An 18,786-nucleotide genomic window follows, 5' to 3' on the forward strand; every position below is an offset into this window, starting at 1 on the left:
ATGGAGTTTAGAAGGATGAGAGGGGATCTGATTGAAACTTACAGAATACTGAAAGGCCTCGATAGAGTGGACGTGCGGAAGATATTTCCATTAGTAGGAGAGACTAGGACCCGAGGGCACCGCCTCAGAGTAGAGAGATGAGGAGAAACTTCTTTAGCCAGAGAGTGGTGAATCTATGGAATTCATTGCCACAGAAGGCTGTGGAGGCCAGGTCATTGAATATATTTAAGACCGAGATAGATTCTTGATTAGTAAGGGGATCAAAGGTTATGGGGAGAAGGTGGGAGAATGGGGTTGAGAAACTTATCAGCCATGATTGAATGGCGGAGCAGACTCAATGGGCCGAATGGCCTAATTTCTGCTCCTCTGTCTAATGGTCTTATGGCAAATACATGGCAGTTGCAGTATAACGTGAATAATTGTGAAGTTATCCACCTTAGTAGGAAAAACAGAATGGCAGAGCATTATTTAAATGGTGATAGATTGGGAAATGTTGATATACAAAGGGACCTGGATATCCTTGTAGGCCAAGCACTAAAAGCAAGCATGCAGGTGCAGCAAGCAGTTAAGAAGCCAAATAGCATGTTGGCCTTCATTGCCAGAGGACTTGAGTACAGGTGCAAGGATGTCTTATTGCAGATGTACAGGGCCTTGGTGAGATCACACCTAGAGGATTGTGTGCAGTTTTAGTCTCCTTATCTAAGAAAGGATAAACTTGCCATTGAGGTAGTGCAGCGAAGGTTCACCAGACTGATCCTGGGATGGCAGGATTGTCATATAAGGAGAGATTGAGTCGACTAGAATTTTATTCACTGGAGTTTAGAAGAATGATAGGGGACCTCATTGAAAAGTATAAAGTTCTGACAGGAATGGACAGACTGGATGCAGAGATGATGTTTCCTCTGGCTGGGGCATCGAGAACAAGGGGTCACAGTCTCAGGATACTAGGTAGGTCATTTGGAACTGAGATGAGAAGAAACTTCTACGGGTGGTAAACCTGTGGAATTCTCTACCACAGAGGGCTGTGGAGGCCAAGTCACTGAATATATTTAAGAAAGAAATAGATTCTAAAGGCATCGAGGGGTATGCAAAGAGTGCGGGAATATGGTGTGAAATAGAGGATCGGCCATGATCACATTGAATGGCAGAGCAGGCTCGAAGGGCTGAATGACTTGCTCCTGCTTCTACAGGCAGAATTTTGCCCTTGGCGTGTATGCTCAGTGGGGGGTGGGCAGGGGCTGTTGGGAAACTGACCACTGCCCGCGATCGGGCCCGGAAGGCAATTTCACACTGGTGGGCCAATTAAGGCCCGCCCAGTGTGAAACGCCAGCAGAGGAGTGTGAGCTGGAGGAGCGTGACCTTCGCGCATGAGCGCAAGTGCATACTGCATAATCTCCCTGAGGCAGCTCTCTGAGAAATGATTTCAGATTAAAAATTAAAGATCTTATAAATGTTATGAACCGTGTCCCTTCATGTGAGTCTGTCACATGAGTCGGGACATGTTTTTAATTCAAGTGTAAAATTTTAATGTGATTTTTATTTGCTTTAGGAAATGTCAACCCACCCGTGGATGAAGTTCCCTAAAAATGCAAAGACCACTTGGCCTTTTCACCTAAATTTAAATTTAATTAATTTTTTAATGGCCTTAATAGATCTTTTAAATTGTCGGCGGGCGTGCTGCCGACTGTGGCGTGCACCTGCTGGATGAAATATCGTGGGACCGTACAATGACATTGGGTCGCTCGCCCAATGTCATCACGCGTCATTTTACGCTCAGCCAGGTTGTGCACGCGAATGCCCACCTTGTGTAATTTTCTGCCCTATATTTCTATGTTTGTGAAAAGTTCTATTTAATTGCAAGCCTTTCTTTCTTTAATTCCCTCCCTAACTCTCTGCCTCTATTTCTGTCGCCTTTAAGACGCTTCTTCAAACTTGCCTCTTTGTCAAACTTTTGGTCACCTGCTTTACGTGGCTCAGTGTCAAGTTTTGTTTGATAACTCTGCTGTGAAATGTCATGGGAGGTTTTATTATGTGAAATGCACTATATAAGTGCAAATATTGTTGGAATTCCTGTAAACCATTTGCAATGTCATCAAGTAAACAATGTAGACAGGTAAAACATTACTGTTTCATGTAATCCCTGTGAATTATCATTTTAAAACTACGCTTTTGTTCCATGATCTTGACAAGATCACGTTTGGTGAGTGGGGGAGGGCGGGATGCAGAAAGATTTTGTGCAGTTTTAACTCGACCATGTACAGCTTCATCTTTTTTTAACAGGATCCCTGCCTAGAGGTCTTTGGAAGCACTCTGGAGCAGGCTGCAGGGACAAGTAAGGAGCCTGCAGCTGCTAGTGAGAACATGGTGGGGAGATCTGATCTCCTTCAGCAACTAAACCAGATGCAATCTCTGATTTCAAGGTGATTTGGGTTGTTTTCATTGGAGCAGAGAAGACTGAGGGGCGACCTGATCGAGTTGTACAAAATTATGAGGGGCATGGACAGGGTAGATAGGGAGCAGCTGTTCCCCTTAGTTGAAGGGTCAGTCACAAGGGGGCATAAGTTCAAGGTGAGGGCAGGAGGTTTAGGGGGATGTGAGGAAAACTTTTTTTACCCAGAGGGTGGTGACGGTCTGGAATGCGCTGACTGGGAGGGTGGTGAGGCGGGTTGCCTCACATCCTTTAAAAAGTACCTGGATGAGCATTTGGCATGTCATTACATTCAAGGCTATGGGCTAAATGCTGGTAAATGGGATTAGGCAGGTAGGTCAGGTGTTTCTCATGTGTCGGTGCAGACTTGATGGGCTGAAGGGCCTCTTCTCTACTGTGATTCTGTGATGAGCATAATCTGCTAATGGTTTGTGATATCACCTTGATCCCTACTCAATTGAATTACTATTTTATAATTAATTGAGAGGCCTACGGTGATGGGTAAGATATGTCATATTTGAATTAGTGGGGGTAAAATGACCTTTCATCAAGAGATTACATCAACAAGCTAAGTTGCAGATGATGATGATATTGTATGCCTGATGTGAGATGAGAATGACTGTCCTTGACATCAAAGCTGCATTTGACCGCCTGCAGCCTTTTGCTAGGAAGCCCTAGCAAAACTAGAGTCAGTGAAAATCAGGGGGAAAACTCTTCGCTGGTTGGAGTCAGACCTAGCACAAAGGAAGGTGGTTGTGGTTGTTGGAGGCCAATCATCTCAGTTCCAGGACATAACTGCAGGAGTTCCTCAGGGTAGTGTCCTAGGCCCAACCATCTTCAGCTGCTTCAACAATGATCTTCCTTTGTCATAAGGTCAGAAGCGGGGATGTTCGTTGATGATTGCACAATGTTCAGCACCATTTGTGATGCCTCGTATACTGAAGCAATCCATATCCAAATGCAGCAAGACCTGGACAATATCCAGACTTGGGCTGACAAGTTACAAGTGCCATTTGCATCACACAAGTGACAGGCAATGACCATCTCCAACAAGAGAGAATCTAGCCATCACCCCTTGACATTTAATGGCATTACCGTCACTGAATCCACCACTGTCAACATCCTGGGGCTTACCATTGACCAGAAACTGAACTGGACTAGCCATATAAATACTGTGGCTACAACAGGAGGTTGCAAGCTAGGAATCCTACAGTGAGTAACTCATCTCCTGACTCCCCAAAGCCTGTCCACCATCTACAAGGCACAGGTCAGGAGTGTGGTGGAATACTCTCCACTTGCCTGGCTGAGTGCAGCTCCAACAACACTCAAGAAGCTTGACACCATCCAGAACAAAACAGCCCACTTGATTGGCACCCCATCCACAAACATTCACTCCCTCTACCACCGACGCATAGTGGCAGCAGTGTGTACCATCTACAAGACACGGTGCTGGAACTCACTGAGGCTTCTTAGACAGCATTTTCCAAACCCACGACTGCTACCAACTAGAAGGACAAGGGCAGCAGATAGATGGAAACACCACCACCTGAAAGCTTCCTTCCAAGCCACTCACCATCCTGACTTGGAAACATATTGCCATTCCTTCACTGTCACTGGGTCAAAATCCTGGAACTCCCTCCCTAACAGCATTGTGGGTGTACCTACACCACACGGATTGCAGTGATTCAAGAAGGCAGCTCACCACCACCTTCTTGAGGGCAATTAGGGATGGGCAATAAATGCTGGCGTAGCCAGCAATGCCCGTATCCCATGAATGAATACAAAAAATTGCAGCCACAGTTGTTGTGTTGTGCCCTATTAAATTTATTTTAGTAGTTATAATACTGGACTAAGAACCCAGAGGTTACAAGTCCAATTTCCACCATCGGAAGTTATGAAATTAGATTCAGTGAATCTAGTGATCTGTGTTTTGAATTGATGAGATTACTGTGAAAGCTACAGGTCAGAGGACATTTGTTTTTGCCAGCTTTGCTTCACAAGACAGTTTGTCACAGAATTGTCCCACTTACTGCATGTCTTTTACCAGAGGAGTTAAGGTTAACACAGCATGAAGCTTTCAAACTACTAAATCCTTTCAAACTGACTTCTGGACACATTTGCCACATCAGGCAGTTGGTAATGCACACACAGTACACATATAAAGTGACAATAACTATGGCAGAGAATTTCCTCAGCTGCTGCTTCTCCTTTGTTCAAAGTGAAACGTTTTCATTGAGGAGAATTTTTCCTCGTCGGTGGGGTTGAGCGGGCAGCGATGAGCTGCACACCGCCATTTTACATGGACAGGTCAATTAAGGCCCACCCAGCCTGATGTGCACTTGGAAGCACCGAGCACTCCCTGTGCAGGTGGGGGCAGGAGGCTGAGTCGGGGCCTGCGCTGTTTCGTGCATGCGCGCAAAAGAGCACAGAAATCTTCCTGAGGCACAGAGCTGCCTCAGGGAGATTAATTTCGTTATGAAAAAGTGAATAAAAGATATTTTTAAATGATTCAGATATGTCCCCTCATAAGCTGGGGCATGTCTATGAATTTTATTAAAAATTCTTATTAAAGTTTAAAAACCTTTATGAAAACCTCATCCCACCCGTGGATGAGGTTCCATGAAAAATGTGAAGGCCACCTGGGCTCTTCGCCTGCCTGCCAACATTAGTGTTGGACGGGCAGCTCAGTTAATTATTTTAATTGCTATTTAAATGGTCTTAATAGGCAGCTGACTCCGGTGCGCACCCACCGAACTGAAGCTCTGAATGACGCGCGGTGACGTTGGGACACATGCCCGATGTCACCACACGTTATTTTACATGTCGGCAAGCGGGACCCGCCCCTGCACATCGACCAGAAAGTTTAGGCCATTGTTTATCAATGAAAAGAAGATATCAGCCAGACAGCCTGCTTGAGCAGTCCAAGACTCATCCGAAGTCCCATGTGTGCATATGGCACTACCTTAATGTGCCTTCAGAAAGCAAGTGTTGCAAAGTACACCCACCTTCAGTAAAGGCCTGTGCCATGGACGGAGCCTATCACACTTAACCCAAAAAATGTGTTTTATTCTGCAGTAGCACCAACATTCACACAGCTATTATTGATCAATTCTTCCCCATTTATTGGAGAAAAAGAGGAACCAAATTTTACCTTTTTTCTATGTGTGTATGTGTAAATGAAACTTAGTAATAGAGAAAGTTGACCTACTGTGAAATGAAATGTATTTAAAATGATCTTTTGAGGTCTAATCAACTTGGGTATTAATATCTATGTACTAGTGGGCCTTCAGTGGTGTTTCCCACAGTGAAAGGATTAAAAAAAATTCTGAAAATTGATTTATTAGAATAATTTTGCTTATTTCCCCCCAATCTACTCCCTTAAGATTTCTTAGAACACTAAATCCTGCTTAGCACCCACAATATGTTACTAATTTTGTATTGGAAAAATCCAAGTATTAGAGAAATCCCGTGCATCAGAAATTAGACCAGGATTTATTGTATATTTTTAGGGTTTCATATGTATTATGTAAATTAGCTTACTTGGAAATTTGAAAGTTAGGCCAAAAGGTATTGATTATTGGCCACGGTAGCTCTGGCAGAAAGATGGCTTCATTAAAACACCAGTGATGCTCAACTTAGCACTTGGTTGCCTTAGGCATCGAAGGTCCTCAGTTGCAGAGATGCATTTATGGCACTATCCAACTTAACAGCATCTATTAAAGTGCAATTAATTCAATCACAAGATTAATTACTGTATAGCACCAACATTACAGAACAGCCTTAGCAGAATAACTTTACAATCCATATTTAAAGTACTATAGGTAAGAGTCCAGTGGTAAAGCTTCCTCTTTGGCAGCATGAGCATGAAAGTGTACAGCCATTTTCCCTGGGTAGGAGGCTGTGGCTGCACATTGGGCAATTCTGCCTTCCTCTCGTGGTTACTTTCATGCTGAGTTATTGTTGATCATGGTGAATGACATTCTTTCATAATCATCTCAACATTAATTAACAGTGCATTTTTTACTTTGGCTATTATATTGTACTTTCCCCTCTGCTTAGAAAGTTAATTATTAAATTAACTATGGGAACACTCTTTACACGTTTTCCTTCTCCTTTGATCTAAAACAGTACTATGATTAATATTATTCAGTCTTGCCAATTACAATAAAAGTGCACAGATATTTAATATAAATGAATAAAGTTCAAATCATAAATACAACTGTAAATTTTATTATATTCCTTGAACTTTCCAACTTTACACTCTTAAACCTCTCAGCTTTTGAAAAACATGAACTTTATGAGCTGGATTTTCATCCTCAAGGTGGCTCATGTGGGAGTCAGGAAAATTCTCAGCATAGCCCGCCTACCTAGGGAGAAAGTGCCCGCAACGATGAGATTTTCATTGTTGGGGGTGGGGGGTTAGGAGGGGGGGATGCATCTGCAGTCGGGCCAACCAACCTGAAAAAAAATGTGCCTCTGGAAAGCAAGTGCTGCAAATGCACCCGCATCCAGTGAAGGCCTGTGCCACAGACAGAGCTTTTCACACTTAACCCAAAAAAGTGCTTTATTCTGCAATAGCACCAACATTCACACAGCTATCTATTATTCATCAATTCTTCCCCATTTACTGGAGAAAAGGAGGAGCCAAATTTTATCTTATTTCTATGTGTGTATGCGTAAATGAAACTTAGTAATAGGAAAAGTTGACCTACTGTGAAACTAAATTATTTAAAATGATCTTTTGAGGCCTAATCAACTTGGGTATTCATACCTGTGTACTATTGGGCCTTCAGTGGTGTTTCCCACAGTGAAAAGATTAAATAAAAGTCTGAAAATTGATTTATTAGAACAGGGACTACCAGGTGCAGAGGCGGGCTATTTAAAAGCCTGCCTCGGTGCTGTGTGACTTCATCCCAGGTGTAATAAAAACAGAAAGGTCCTCCAGCCCTTACCCCAATGCCCCCTCATCCCCAAACACTCCCCATACTCCCAATGTCCCTATGCCAAGTTATGCCCCCTAAACAACCCCCAATGGCCCCTCATGCCCCCATGTCAAGGTATGGCCCCCCCAAACAACCTCTATAGTAGCTCATGTCCCGATGCCAAGGTATGCCCCCTCACCCATCCCCAATGGCACCTCATGCTCCCATCCCAAGCTATGCCCCCCTCAAACAACCCCTAAGGCACCTCATGCCCCCATGTCAAGGTATGGCACTTCCATGCCCATTCACCCGCTATACACTGTATAGAATCGTTGAACCTTATAGGGACAGAAGTATGTGGGAAAAAAAGCTTTAAAAACATTCATTCACTGATAACTTTCCACTTTCTTGAAAAAAATCTCCTTTTTGCTACAGACCAATAAAAGTGTCAATCATCCAGACCCTTCAAAGAATCAAAAGCAGAAACTACAAACACTTGAAATCTCTTTATCTTGTGTAAATAAGCATTGTGTAATTGACACCATCGATCAGAGAGCCAGAGCTGTCAGTCAAGCAATATTTTCCCTCGGGCTCAGGTGTTTCAACCTCTCACTCAAGTCTCATTATGTATTCTTGGCCAAGAGCCTAGACATTAATCTTGTTTGATAGTGTATCCTACATTTCCACATATTGTCAATGCCACTGACTCTTCATCATGGTGACTTATGCAGCAGCACTATTTAGCCATGTTAATATGTGCCTCAGCTTTTCATGATGCTCTGGTCAGGTTTTGCTTACCAAAATCATCAAAATGGATTAAGTTCCTTAGTCATATCTGTTGTAGCTATAAGTATGCTAAACTCTCCTGGGAATAATAAGAGGCCTAATTCCACAAACACTGCCAATTAAAGGAGAAGGATCATTTATATTTGCTCCAGAAATTGGACTCAATTGTAATTAAAATGGTCCAATATCCAACATAACTGGATTAGTCTCTCCTCGTTCAGGGTAAACCTGGTTCATGGCCATTAATAGTTTGGAGACAAGACCATCCTAATCTTTACAGTTGACCATAATTCTCAAGAAAAAATTAAACATTGCCATGATTGTCAATACTCTTGTTGACCCATTTCCTCTGTATTGGAACATTGGTCAAGTTTCTTCAAAGAATTAGATCTTTTGGGTCATCTACCATTATCTGATTCATGATGTCGTTTATCTACAGTATACCTGATTAGCTAAATGTAGTTCCAACCTATTTTACTCCAGTCTTTCCATTCTGACTCTACAGTTTTCTGTCTTCAATCTTTGTCCACCACTAATGGAAGATGGTCCTTTACTTAAGTCCACAAAAGCTTCCAGTGTGTTGAACCTCAGTTATTTTTTGGGCAATTAGCCTCAGGAGTTCTCTTGTTCTTTTATTAAGAGTTTTTTTTTCAGGATTTGAACCCTATTGTTAGCTGAGTTTTGTGCAGTTTCCATTAATGTTTCTGTTGGGTGTTAGTCTTTTGATCACTCAGCAATATTAATCAGTCTTCACTTTCCTCTTGGGTGAGGGAACACAGTAACTCAGCTTCTGGAACAGAAGTGCTTTACATAACTTCCATTCGTAAAGCTATCAGTCAAAGTCAGAACTAGTAGCTAGTTTTTTTTTTCCTGCCAGTACTGTAATCCTGGGGGGAAAGTTCAAGGCAGTCCTCCCTTGAACATTCTCCTAGCTTATTCCATGTTTTCCTTACCTGAAGTAAGCACAACAAAGCCAGACTTTATCCCTCTAGCATGAAAAGAATTCTCTGTTTATTGATAGGTATCCTTCCACTGTAAGTTCATTCTTTGTTAAATGATCTGATACTGCTTTATTTTCTTTTCAGGGCTGTGTATTGCATCTTCAGTCTATTTAAGCACTTTTTAAATTGGGCATTTTCAATTTCTGATTTGCTTGATCTGGCTTTGATCTATCTGATTACCGTTTCCCTATCCCTTTTCAGCTTTATTTTAAGATGGATCTGACCACTATAACCATATAAATGGAAACGTACAGAAATTCATGACTACTTCTCATATGGCTTTACCACCACTGGCCTGGAGCCATCTCAGTCAAATACAGGGTAATTGATTTTGGAACCTTTTTTTTATCCATTCACGGGATGTGGGCTTCGCTAGCTGGGCCAGCATTTATTGCCCATCCCTAGTTGCCCTTGAGAAGGCGGTGGTGAGCTGCCTCCTTAATCCGCTGCAGTCCATGTGGTATGGTACACCCACAGTGTTGTTAGGAAGGGAATTCCAAGATTTTGATCTGGCGAAGGCGAAGGTGATATGTTTCCCAGTCAGGATGGTGAGTGACTTGGAGGGCAACTTCCAGGTGGTGGTGTTCCCATCTATCTGCTGCCCTTTTCCTTCTAGACGGTAGGGTCAGTATCTGAGGAGTCGTAAATTATGCTGAATATTGTGCAATCATTAGTGAACATCCCCACTTCTGACCTTATGATAGAAGGAAGGTCATTGATGAAGCAGCTGAAGATGGTTCAGCTGAGGACAATACCCTGAGGAACTACTGAAGTGACATCCTGGAGCTGAGAGAACTGACCTCCAACAACCACAATCATTTTCCTTTGTGTTAGGTATGACTCCAACCAGCAGAGAGCTTTCCCCCCTGATTCCCATTGACTCCAGTTTTGCTAGGGCTCCTTGATGCCATACTCGGTCAAATGCTGCTTCGATGTCAAGGGCAGTCACACTCATCTCACCTTGGGAGATCAGCTCTTTGGTCCATGTTTGAACTAAGGCCAGGAGCTGAGTGGCCCTGGTGGAACCCAAACTGGACATCAGTGAGCGGGTTATTGCTAAGCAAATGCCACTTGATAGCACTGTTGTTGACCCCTTCCATTACTTTACTGATGATCGAGAGTAGACTGATGGGACGGTAATTGGCCAGGTTGGATTTGTCCTGCTTCTTGTATAAAGGATATACCTGGGTAATTTTCCACATTGGGGAAGGTATTGATAAGGGAAGGCATTGATCGGGGAGATGTTGGCATAGTGTATTGTCACTGGACTGGTAATCCAGAGACCCAGGGTAATGCTCTGGGGACCTGGGTTCAAATTCCACCATGACAGATGGTGAAATTTGAATTCAATAAATATCTGGAATTTAAAAAGTCTAATGAGTTATTCCCAGGAACCTGGATGATATTTATCAAGTGAGTCTGGAAGGCAAAGAAATTGTAGGCCAGTTAAGGCACAAGGAAATTTGGCAAGGTTGGTTGGTATTTATTTTAATGCAAGAAGTCTGATGAATAAGATAGATGAGTTGAGGGCACAAATTAACACATGGAAGTATGATGTCATTGCTATCACAGAGACATGGTTGAGAGAGGGGCAGGATTGACAGCTCAATATTCCAGGATATAGGGTCTTCAGGCAAGACAGGGAAGGAGGTAAAAGAGGAGGGGGTATCACAGTATTGATCAAGGTATCAATCACAGCAGTAAGGAGGGACGACATCTTAGAAGGCTCCTCAAATGAAGTCATATGGGTAGAACTGAAAAACAAAAAAGGAACAATCACATTGCTGGGAGTGTACTACGTGCCCCCAAACAGCCAGAGAGAAATAGAAGAGCAGATATGTAGGCAAATTTCAGAGAAGTGTAAAAAAAAGTAGGGTAGTAATAGTGGGGGATTTCAACTTCCCCAACATTAACTGGGTTATTCATAGTGTGATAGGTTTAGAGGAAGCGGAATTTTTTAAATGCATCCAAGAGAGCTTTTTAAGCCAGTACGTAGAAGGCCCTAAAAGAGAGGAGGCGGTCCTGGACTTAATTTTAGGGAATGAAGCCAGGCAAGTGTTAGAGGTATCAGTGGGAGAGCATTTTGCAGATAGTGATCATAACTCCGTTAGATTCAAGGTTGTTATGGAAAAGGACAAGGATGGGACAGAAATCAGAGTTCTAAATTGGGGAAAGGCCAATTTTAATAAGATCAGATATGATTTGGCCAGAATGGACTGGGAGTAGCTACTTTTACGTAAATCTGCATCAGAGCAGTGGGACTCATTCAAGAAGGAAATAGGGAGAGTACAGGGCCAACATATTCCAGTAAAGATAAAGGGTGGGACCAACAAATCCAGGGAGCCCTGGATGTTGAGGGATATACAGGATTGGATAAAGAGAAAAAGGGAGGCTTGTGGCAGATACCGAAGGCTCAAAACAGCGGAAGCCCTAGAGGAGTATAGAATGTCCTTAACTAGAGAGCAAAAAGGGAGCATGAAAAAGCATTGGCAGTAAAATAAAGGAAAATCCAAAGTACATTAAGTTACAAGTACATTAAGAGTAAGAGGATAACTAAGAGAAGAGTCAGGTCCATTAAGGACCCTGATGGTAGGCAGGGTTCTAAATGAATACTTTGTGTCGCTGTTCACAAGTGAGAGGGACGACGTAGGTATGAAATCAGGCAGAAGGACCATGATATAATTAAAGAAATTAGCATAGAAAGGGCGGAGGTTCGAAGTGGTCTGGCTGGCTTAAAAGTAGATAAATCTCCAGGCCTGGATGAAATGTATCCCAAGCTGTTGAGTGAGGCAATTTTAAATACCTCTCTGGCCACAGGAGAGGTGCCAGAGGACTGCAGGACAGCCAATGTGGTACCATTATTCAAGAAGGGAGGAAGGGATAAACCAGGGAACTACAGGCCAGTCAGTCTAACCTCGGTGGTGGGGAAACTATTGGAAGCAATTCTGAGGGACAGAATTAACCTACACTTGGAGAGACAGGGATTAATCCAGGACAGTCAGCATGGTTTTGTTAAGGGGAGGTCATGTCTGACCAATTTGACTGAACTTTTCGAAGAGGTGACCAGGTGTGTAGATGAGGGCAATGCACTTGACGTAGTCTACTTGGACTTCAGCAAGGCTTTTGATATAGTCCCGCATGGGAGACTGATAACGAAGGTAAGAGCCCGTGGGATCCAAGGCAATTGGGCAAATTAGATCCAGAATTGGCTGAGTGGCAGGAAGCAGAGAGTGATGGTTGAGCGGTGTTTGTGACTGGATGCCTATTTCCAGTGGGGTTCCACAGGGAATGGTGTTAGATCCCTTGCTGTTTGTGGTATATATAAACGATTTAGATTTGAATGTAGGAGGATTAATCAGTAAGTTCGCGAATGACATGAAAATTGGTGGGGTGGTAAATAGTGAGGAGGGCAGCCTTAAGTTACAGGAGGATATAGACAGGCTGGTCAGATGGGCTGATCAGTGGCAAATGGAATTTAATCAGGATAAGTGTGAGGTGATGCACAGGGACAAAAAAGGCACGGGACTACACGATGAATGGTAGGACCCTGGGAAATACCGAGGATCAGCGGGACCTTGGTGTGCATGTCCACCGGTCCCTTAAGGTAGTGGAACAGGTAGATAAGGTGGTTAAGAAGGCATATGGGATACTTGCCTTTATTAGCTGAGGCATAGAATATAAGAGCAGGAAGGCTAGTATTGTATAAAATGCTGTTTAGGCCACAGCTAGGGTATACCATGCAGTTCTGGAATCCGCACTATAGGAAGGATGTGATTGCACTAGAGAGAATGCAGAGGAGATTTACCAGGATGTTGCCTGGGCTAGAGAGTTTTAGTTATGAGGAGAGATTGGATAGACTGGAGTCATTTTCCCTGGAGCAGAGGGGGGACATGATTGAGGTGTATAAAATTATGAGGGGCATAGATAGGGTAGACAGGAAGAAACTTTTCCCCTTGGTGGAGGGATCAATAACCAGGGGTCATAGATTTAAGGTAAGGGGCAGGAGGTTTAGAGGTGATGAGAGGAAGAATTTTTTCACCCAGAAGGTGGCGGGAATCTGGAACTCACTGCCTGGAAGAGTGGTAGAGGCAGAAACCCTCATAACATTTAAGAAGTATTTGGATGTGCACTTGCAATGCCATGGCCTTCAAGGCTATGGGCCTAATGCTGGAAAATGGGATTGGAATAGTTAGGTATATGTTTGACTGGTGCAGACTCAATGGGCCGAAGGGCCTTTTTCTGTGCTATAGACCTCTGACGTATAGCCGGGTAGATGCCAGTGTTGTAGCTGTAGTGGAACAGTTTGCCGATGGGCGTGGAAAGTTTTGGAGCACAAGTCTTCAGTACTATTGCCGGAATATTGTCAGGGTCCATATCCTTTGCAGTATCCAGTGCCTTCAGCCATTTCTTGATATCACATGGAGTGAATCGAATTGACCGAAGACTGGCATCTGTGATCTGGGGGCCTCCAGAGGAGGCCGAGATGGATTTTTAAAAATTCATTCATGGGATGTGGGCTTCGCTCACTGGGCCAGCATTTATTACCCATCCCTAATTGCCCTTGAGAAGGTGGTGGTGAGCTGCCTTCTTGAACCACAGCAGTCCATGTGGTGTGGATATACCCACAGTGCTGTTAGGGAAGGAATTCCAGGATTTTGAACCATGACAGTGAAGGAACAGTGATATATTTCCAACTCAGGATGGTGAGTGACTTGGATTGGAACATCCAGGTGGTGGTGTTCCCACCTATCTGCTGCCCTTGCCTTTCTAGATGGTAGTGGTCTCGGGTTTGGACGGTGCTGTCTAAGGAGCCTTGGTAAACTCTTGCAGTGCATCTTGTAGATGGTGCACACTGCTGCTACTGTGCGTCAGTGGTGGAGGGAGTGAATGTTTAGATTTGGTGCCAATCAGGCGGGCTGCTTTGTCCTGGATGGTGTGGGAGCTGCACTCATCCAGGCAAGTGGGGAGTATTCCATCATACTCTTGACTTGTGCTTTGTAGATGGTGGACAGGTTTGGGAAGTCAGCAGGTGAGTTACTCGCTGCAGGATTCCTAGCCTCTGTCCTGCTCTTGTAGCCGCAGTATTTATATGGCTAGTCCAGTTCAGCTTCTGGTCAATGGTAACCCCCAGGATGTTGATAGTGGGAGATTCAGTGATGATAATGCCATTGAACATCAAGGGGCGATGGTTTGTTTCTCTCTTGTTGGAGATGGACAGTTGTGTAGTGCAAATGTTACTTGCCACTTGTCAGCCCAAGCCTGGATATTGTCCAGGTCTTGAAGCATTTGGACATTGACTGCTTCAGTATCTGAGGAGTCGCGAATGGTGCTGAACATTGTGCAATCATCAGCGAACATCCCCACTTCTGACCTTATGATAGAAGGAAGGTTATTGATGAAGAGGCTAAAGATAGTTGGGCCGAAGACACTACCCCGAGGAACTCCTGCAGTGATGGCCTGGAGCTGAGATGACTGTCCTCCAACAACCACCTTCCTTTGTGCTAGGTATGACTGGATCATCCACTCGGCACTTCTGGCTGAAGATTGTTGCAAATTTTTTGCCTTATCTTTTTCACTGATGCACTGAGCTCTTCCGTCATTGAGGATGGAGATATTTGAGGAGCCTCCTCCTCCAGTGAATTGCTTAATAGTCCACAGCCATTTACGATGTGGCAGGATTACAGAGCTTCAGTCTGATCTGTTGGTTGTGGGATTGCCTAGCTCTATCACTTACTGCTTATGTTTTTTGACATGCAGGTAGTCCTGTGCTATAGCTTCACCAGGTTGATACCTCATTTTTAGGTATACCTGGTGCTGCTCCTGGCATGGCCTCCTGCACTCTTCACTGAACCAGTGTTGATCCCCTGGCTTGATGGTAATGGTGGAGTGGGGGATATGCTCGGCCATGAGGTTACAGATTGTGTTCAAGTGCAATTCTGCTGATGGCCCACAGCGCCTCATGGATGTCCGGTCTTGTGTTGCTAGACCTGTTCGAACTCTATCATTTAGCACAATGGTAGTGCCACACAACACGATGGCGGGTATCGTCAATGAGTAGGCGGGATTTCGTCTCGGTCACTCCTACCGATACTGTCATGGACAGATGCATCTGCGGCAGGCAGGTTGGTGAGGATAAGGTCGTTTTTCCCCCTTGTTGCTTTCCTCACCACCTGCCGCAGATCCAGCCTAACAGCTATGTTATTTAGGGCTCGGTCAGTAGGTGCTACCAAGCCACTCTAGGTGAAGTCCCTACCCAGAGTACATTCTGCGCTCGTGCCACCCTCAATGCTTCCTTCATGTGGTTTTCAACATGGAGAAACACTGAATCATTAGCTGAGAGAGGGCGGTATGTGGTAATCAGCAGGAGGTTTCCTTGCACATGTTTGACCTGATGCCACGAGACTTCATGGGGTCTGGAGTCAATGTTGAGGACATCCTACCAACCATATACCACTGTGCCACCCTTCTGCCAGTGGGACAGGACATACCCAGGGTTGGTGATGGTGGTGTCTGGACATTATCTGTAAGGTATGATTCTGTAGGGATGACCATGTCAGGCTGTTGCTTGACTAGTCTGTGAGACAGCTCTCCCAATTTCAGCACTAGCTCCCAGATGTTAGTAAAGGGGACTTTGTAGGGTCAACAGGGCTGCGATTGCCATTGTCATTCCATTGCCTAGGTTGATGCTCTGTGGTCCATCAGGTTTCATTCCTTTTTTGTGACTTTGTAGCGGCTTATTACAACTGAGTGGCTCGCTGGGTCATTTTGTCTCGAGTCCCATGTAGGCTAGACAGACCGACTAGGTAAGGATGACAGATTTCCCTTCCTAAAGGGCAGGGCCTTTTACAACAATCAACAATGGTTCCATGGTCATCACATTAGACTTTTAATTCCAGATCTTTATTGAATTCAAATTCCACTACCTGCTGTGGTGGGATTCGAACCCAGGTCCCCTGAGTATTACTCTTGGTCTCTGGATTACTAGTCCAGTGACAATACCACTGTGCCATTGCCTCCCCATATCGTGATCATGTTGTCCAATGATACAGCAAGAAAATGACACCACCAAAATATCATTATTGATCAATGAGACTGCTGGAAAGAGACATCCCGGAGAAGAATTTTGTTTCATTTTTGGAGGTGATTGAGAAAGTTTTGCCTTTCAAGTAGTTGTATATATTTGAGGCTAGAAAAACCTAATTGCAGGTCATTCATCAGAATTATGAACTTATTCTGTACACAAAAACACTTGGTTTAATGTTTTATTTTAACATTTATAACAGTTGGCCAGTGAAAAGAGCAACTGCATATATGTCTAAGAATGTTTCAGCCTGTCTAGCCATCAGGTTCTAGAAAGATTGGCAACCTTTTTAAATCTTGTTCTTCTGTCAACGGTCAGTTTTTAGAGACATGAGTCAAGAGGATAGCATCTTGTTGTAGCTGTTGAATGTCTGAAAAACATTTTTTCCATTTGCTACTTGATTTTCTGTTCAGTTGTCCAAACATATTGGGCAGAACTTGCCCGGTTCCAGCTTGACAGGATTGGAGGTGCGAGTGTTGAGAAAATAGTACAATATTGTGCTGGGCGATGCGCTCGCTCTGCCAGGAAAGTTTCCCTTGGACAGACAGGATTGCAGATTAGCTGCTTGCTGCATGATAGTAAGCAGCCAATCTGCGTTTTTATGACCTCATTTAGGGGCCATCTAGATCACTCGCGGCATTTTGCCAGCAGCAGAGCAATGGCCTCCGCCTCGTGCAGAGGCCATCAACTAAATCAAGGCGGCCTCCCTGTGCAGTCTGGGGAGCCATTGGAGTGGAGGCTCCAACCCCCAAAGAGGGAACTGCCGGCAGCAAAAGCCCCTCCCGCAGCCCAAATCCTACCACTGAAGGATTTCCCCCCTTTGAGGAGCTTGCCCGCTTGGCTCCTCTAAAAAGTTAATTATTTTGACCCCTCTTTGAGTATCTCCATTTTGAGGTGCCCTTGCGTTCTCCTCAGTAGTACCCATTTCTGCTGGTGGAGATTCTGAATTTCTAGACTGCTGTGCCTCTGATTTGGCCAACAGCATTGGGAGCCTGCCTGCCGTTCTTAATTGGACAGTGAGATTGGATAGTGAACTTGGAGGCAGCTAATTAGGAGACCGCGTCTGGGAAAATAGCTCCCATGGTAAAGGTCCCAGGACCCACATTTGGTCATGACATCAGAGTCCCAGAGCCCATGGGAAAATCCTCACCATTACATCCAAAACACCAGGAGTGTAGAATTGGTGTAACACCATTGTTTCTTATTTCCAACTTACTCATGTGACCTGGCAGTAATACCCCCCCACCAACCCCTTTTCTTTCCTGGTGAACAAGTCAGGAGAACAAAATTAAATAAACAATGCTTAAAGTTAACATCAAATGATTCGGCATTTAAAAAAAAAATCTAGGTCAGCCTCTCGGGGATTTGGGATTTGTTTTGTATTCTACTTTTGTGAATTGAGCTGGCCTGAAATTTTCTGGCATGTCCTCTAACTGAATGTGTTGTGGTGTTTTGGCGGCAGTCAGTGTTCTTACTGTGCTGTAGATCTGTCAATGGAACCCAAAAGCAATTGGTCAGAAATTACAGGGGCTGCTCTAAAATCAAGGAGAATTGTTTCCTTTACATGAAGGTTAAACATTCAAGTGATAAGGGAATCCCCATTACATAGCAAGGAGTTAAAGACATGATTGAGACTCGTTCTGTAGAATTAATATTATCTCAATTTTATCAGCTCAAAAATGGCTTACCCACTCTGCTAATGCCAGCGGCTACGGTAGTAATTCCCCCTTCAAAGAGACATATCGGTCCTTTTAATATGCAGGCTGGGTCCTCTGATGTCTCTGGAGGCAAAAGAGGACAGAGCTGTGTGAAGTGGGTGCCTCGCACTCTCTTCTGAGTTTCAGCTGGCAGTTCAAGTTAAGTGTAAATTTTTATTTCTTTTTTGGGGACATGGAAAGAGGGGGTGCTAAAACGGGTCACTGCTGCACCAGATACCACCCCCACTACGAATGGACCCCTGCCACCACAACTATCATTTTCTGGGCCAGCCTCCAGATATTTTCCAGCCAAATTAAAAACTTTATGCTTTACGCTATTACTGGGGTGTTGATATGGGGAGTATGTAGAGACAGTGTATCAGAATTGTTCCTGGAAAATAAATAATGTTTCTCCAACCCACTGCAGCTGCTTAAATATTTCTGGCCCAATTTTAACTGAGCCAGTTTTCAATGGATGAATTAGAAATTTACCCACTGCTCTAAACTGGAGTATTTTAACTCCTGGGTCTTACTTAAATCCTCAAACCTCAAACCATCTGTCTGTTATTATTGACTATCTCTGTCATGAAGCATTGTTATTTGCAAAAATCCAACAATGTCTTGAACTCAAAGCAAGGAAGGCACAGAATGTTTGAGTTGTTAAAAGGAATTTGCTCTCCCTTTGTGGCCTTTTTTGTTTTTGTTTTTCCAAATACTTACGCTAATGTTCCACAACATAAAACAGATGTTGCCTAATTTTAATTTGCTCTTTTGCAAACTATCATGTAATCACAGTACTTAATAGGTGGTTAAGCCAATCAAACTGTTCATTGGCCTTATTTATTATATCACATTAAATCAATTGAAATAT

General features: G+C 43.8%; 1 protein-coding gene across 5 annotated transcripts in view; it reads left to right on the forward strand.

Moving 5' to 3' along the window:
• Nucleotides 1–18,786, forward strand: part of pcgf5b (polycomb group ring finger 5b) — a 201,792-nt gene that overhangs the window by 173,863 nt on the left and 9,143 nt on the right. For 4 of the 5 annotated variants that reach the window (XM_041209351.1, XM_041209352.1, XM_041209353.1 and 1 more), the window contains exon 9: nt 2,281–2,420. The exons of the other annotated variant lie outside the window; for it this stretch is intronic. In XM_041209351.1, coding sequence (XP_041065285.1) covers nt 2,281–2,420 — 140 coding nt within the window. The remainder of the gene's footprint in view (nt 1–2,280; nt 2,421–18,786) is intronic. 5 annotated transcript variants of the gene reach the window in all.

Source organism: Carcharodon carcharias, chromosome 17 (genome assembly GCF_017639515.1).
Source record: "Carcharodon carcharias isolate sCarCar2 chromosome 17, sCarCar2.pri, whole genome shotgun sequence".
Taxonomy (NCBI): domain Eukaryota; kingdom Metazoa; phylum Chordata; class Chondrichthyes; order Lamniformes; family Lamnidae; genus Carcharodon; species Carcharodon carcharias.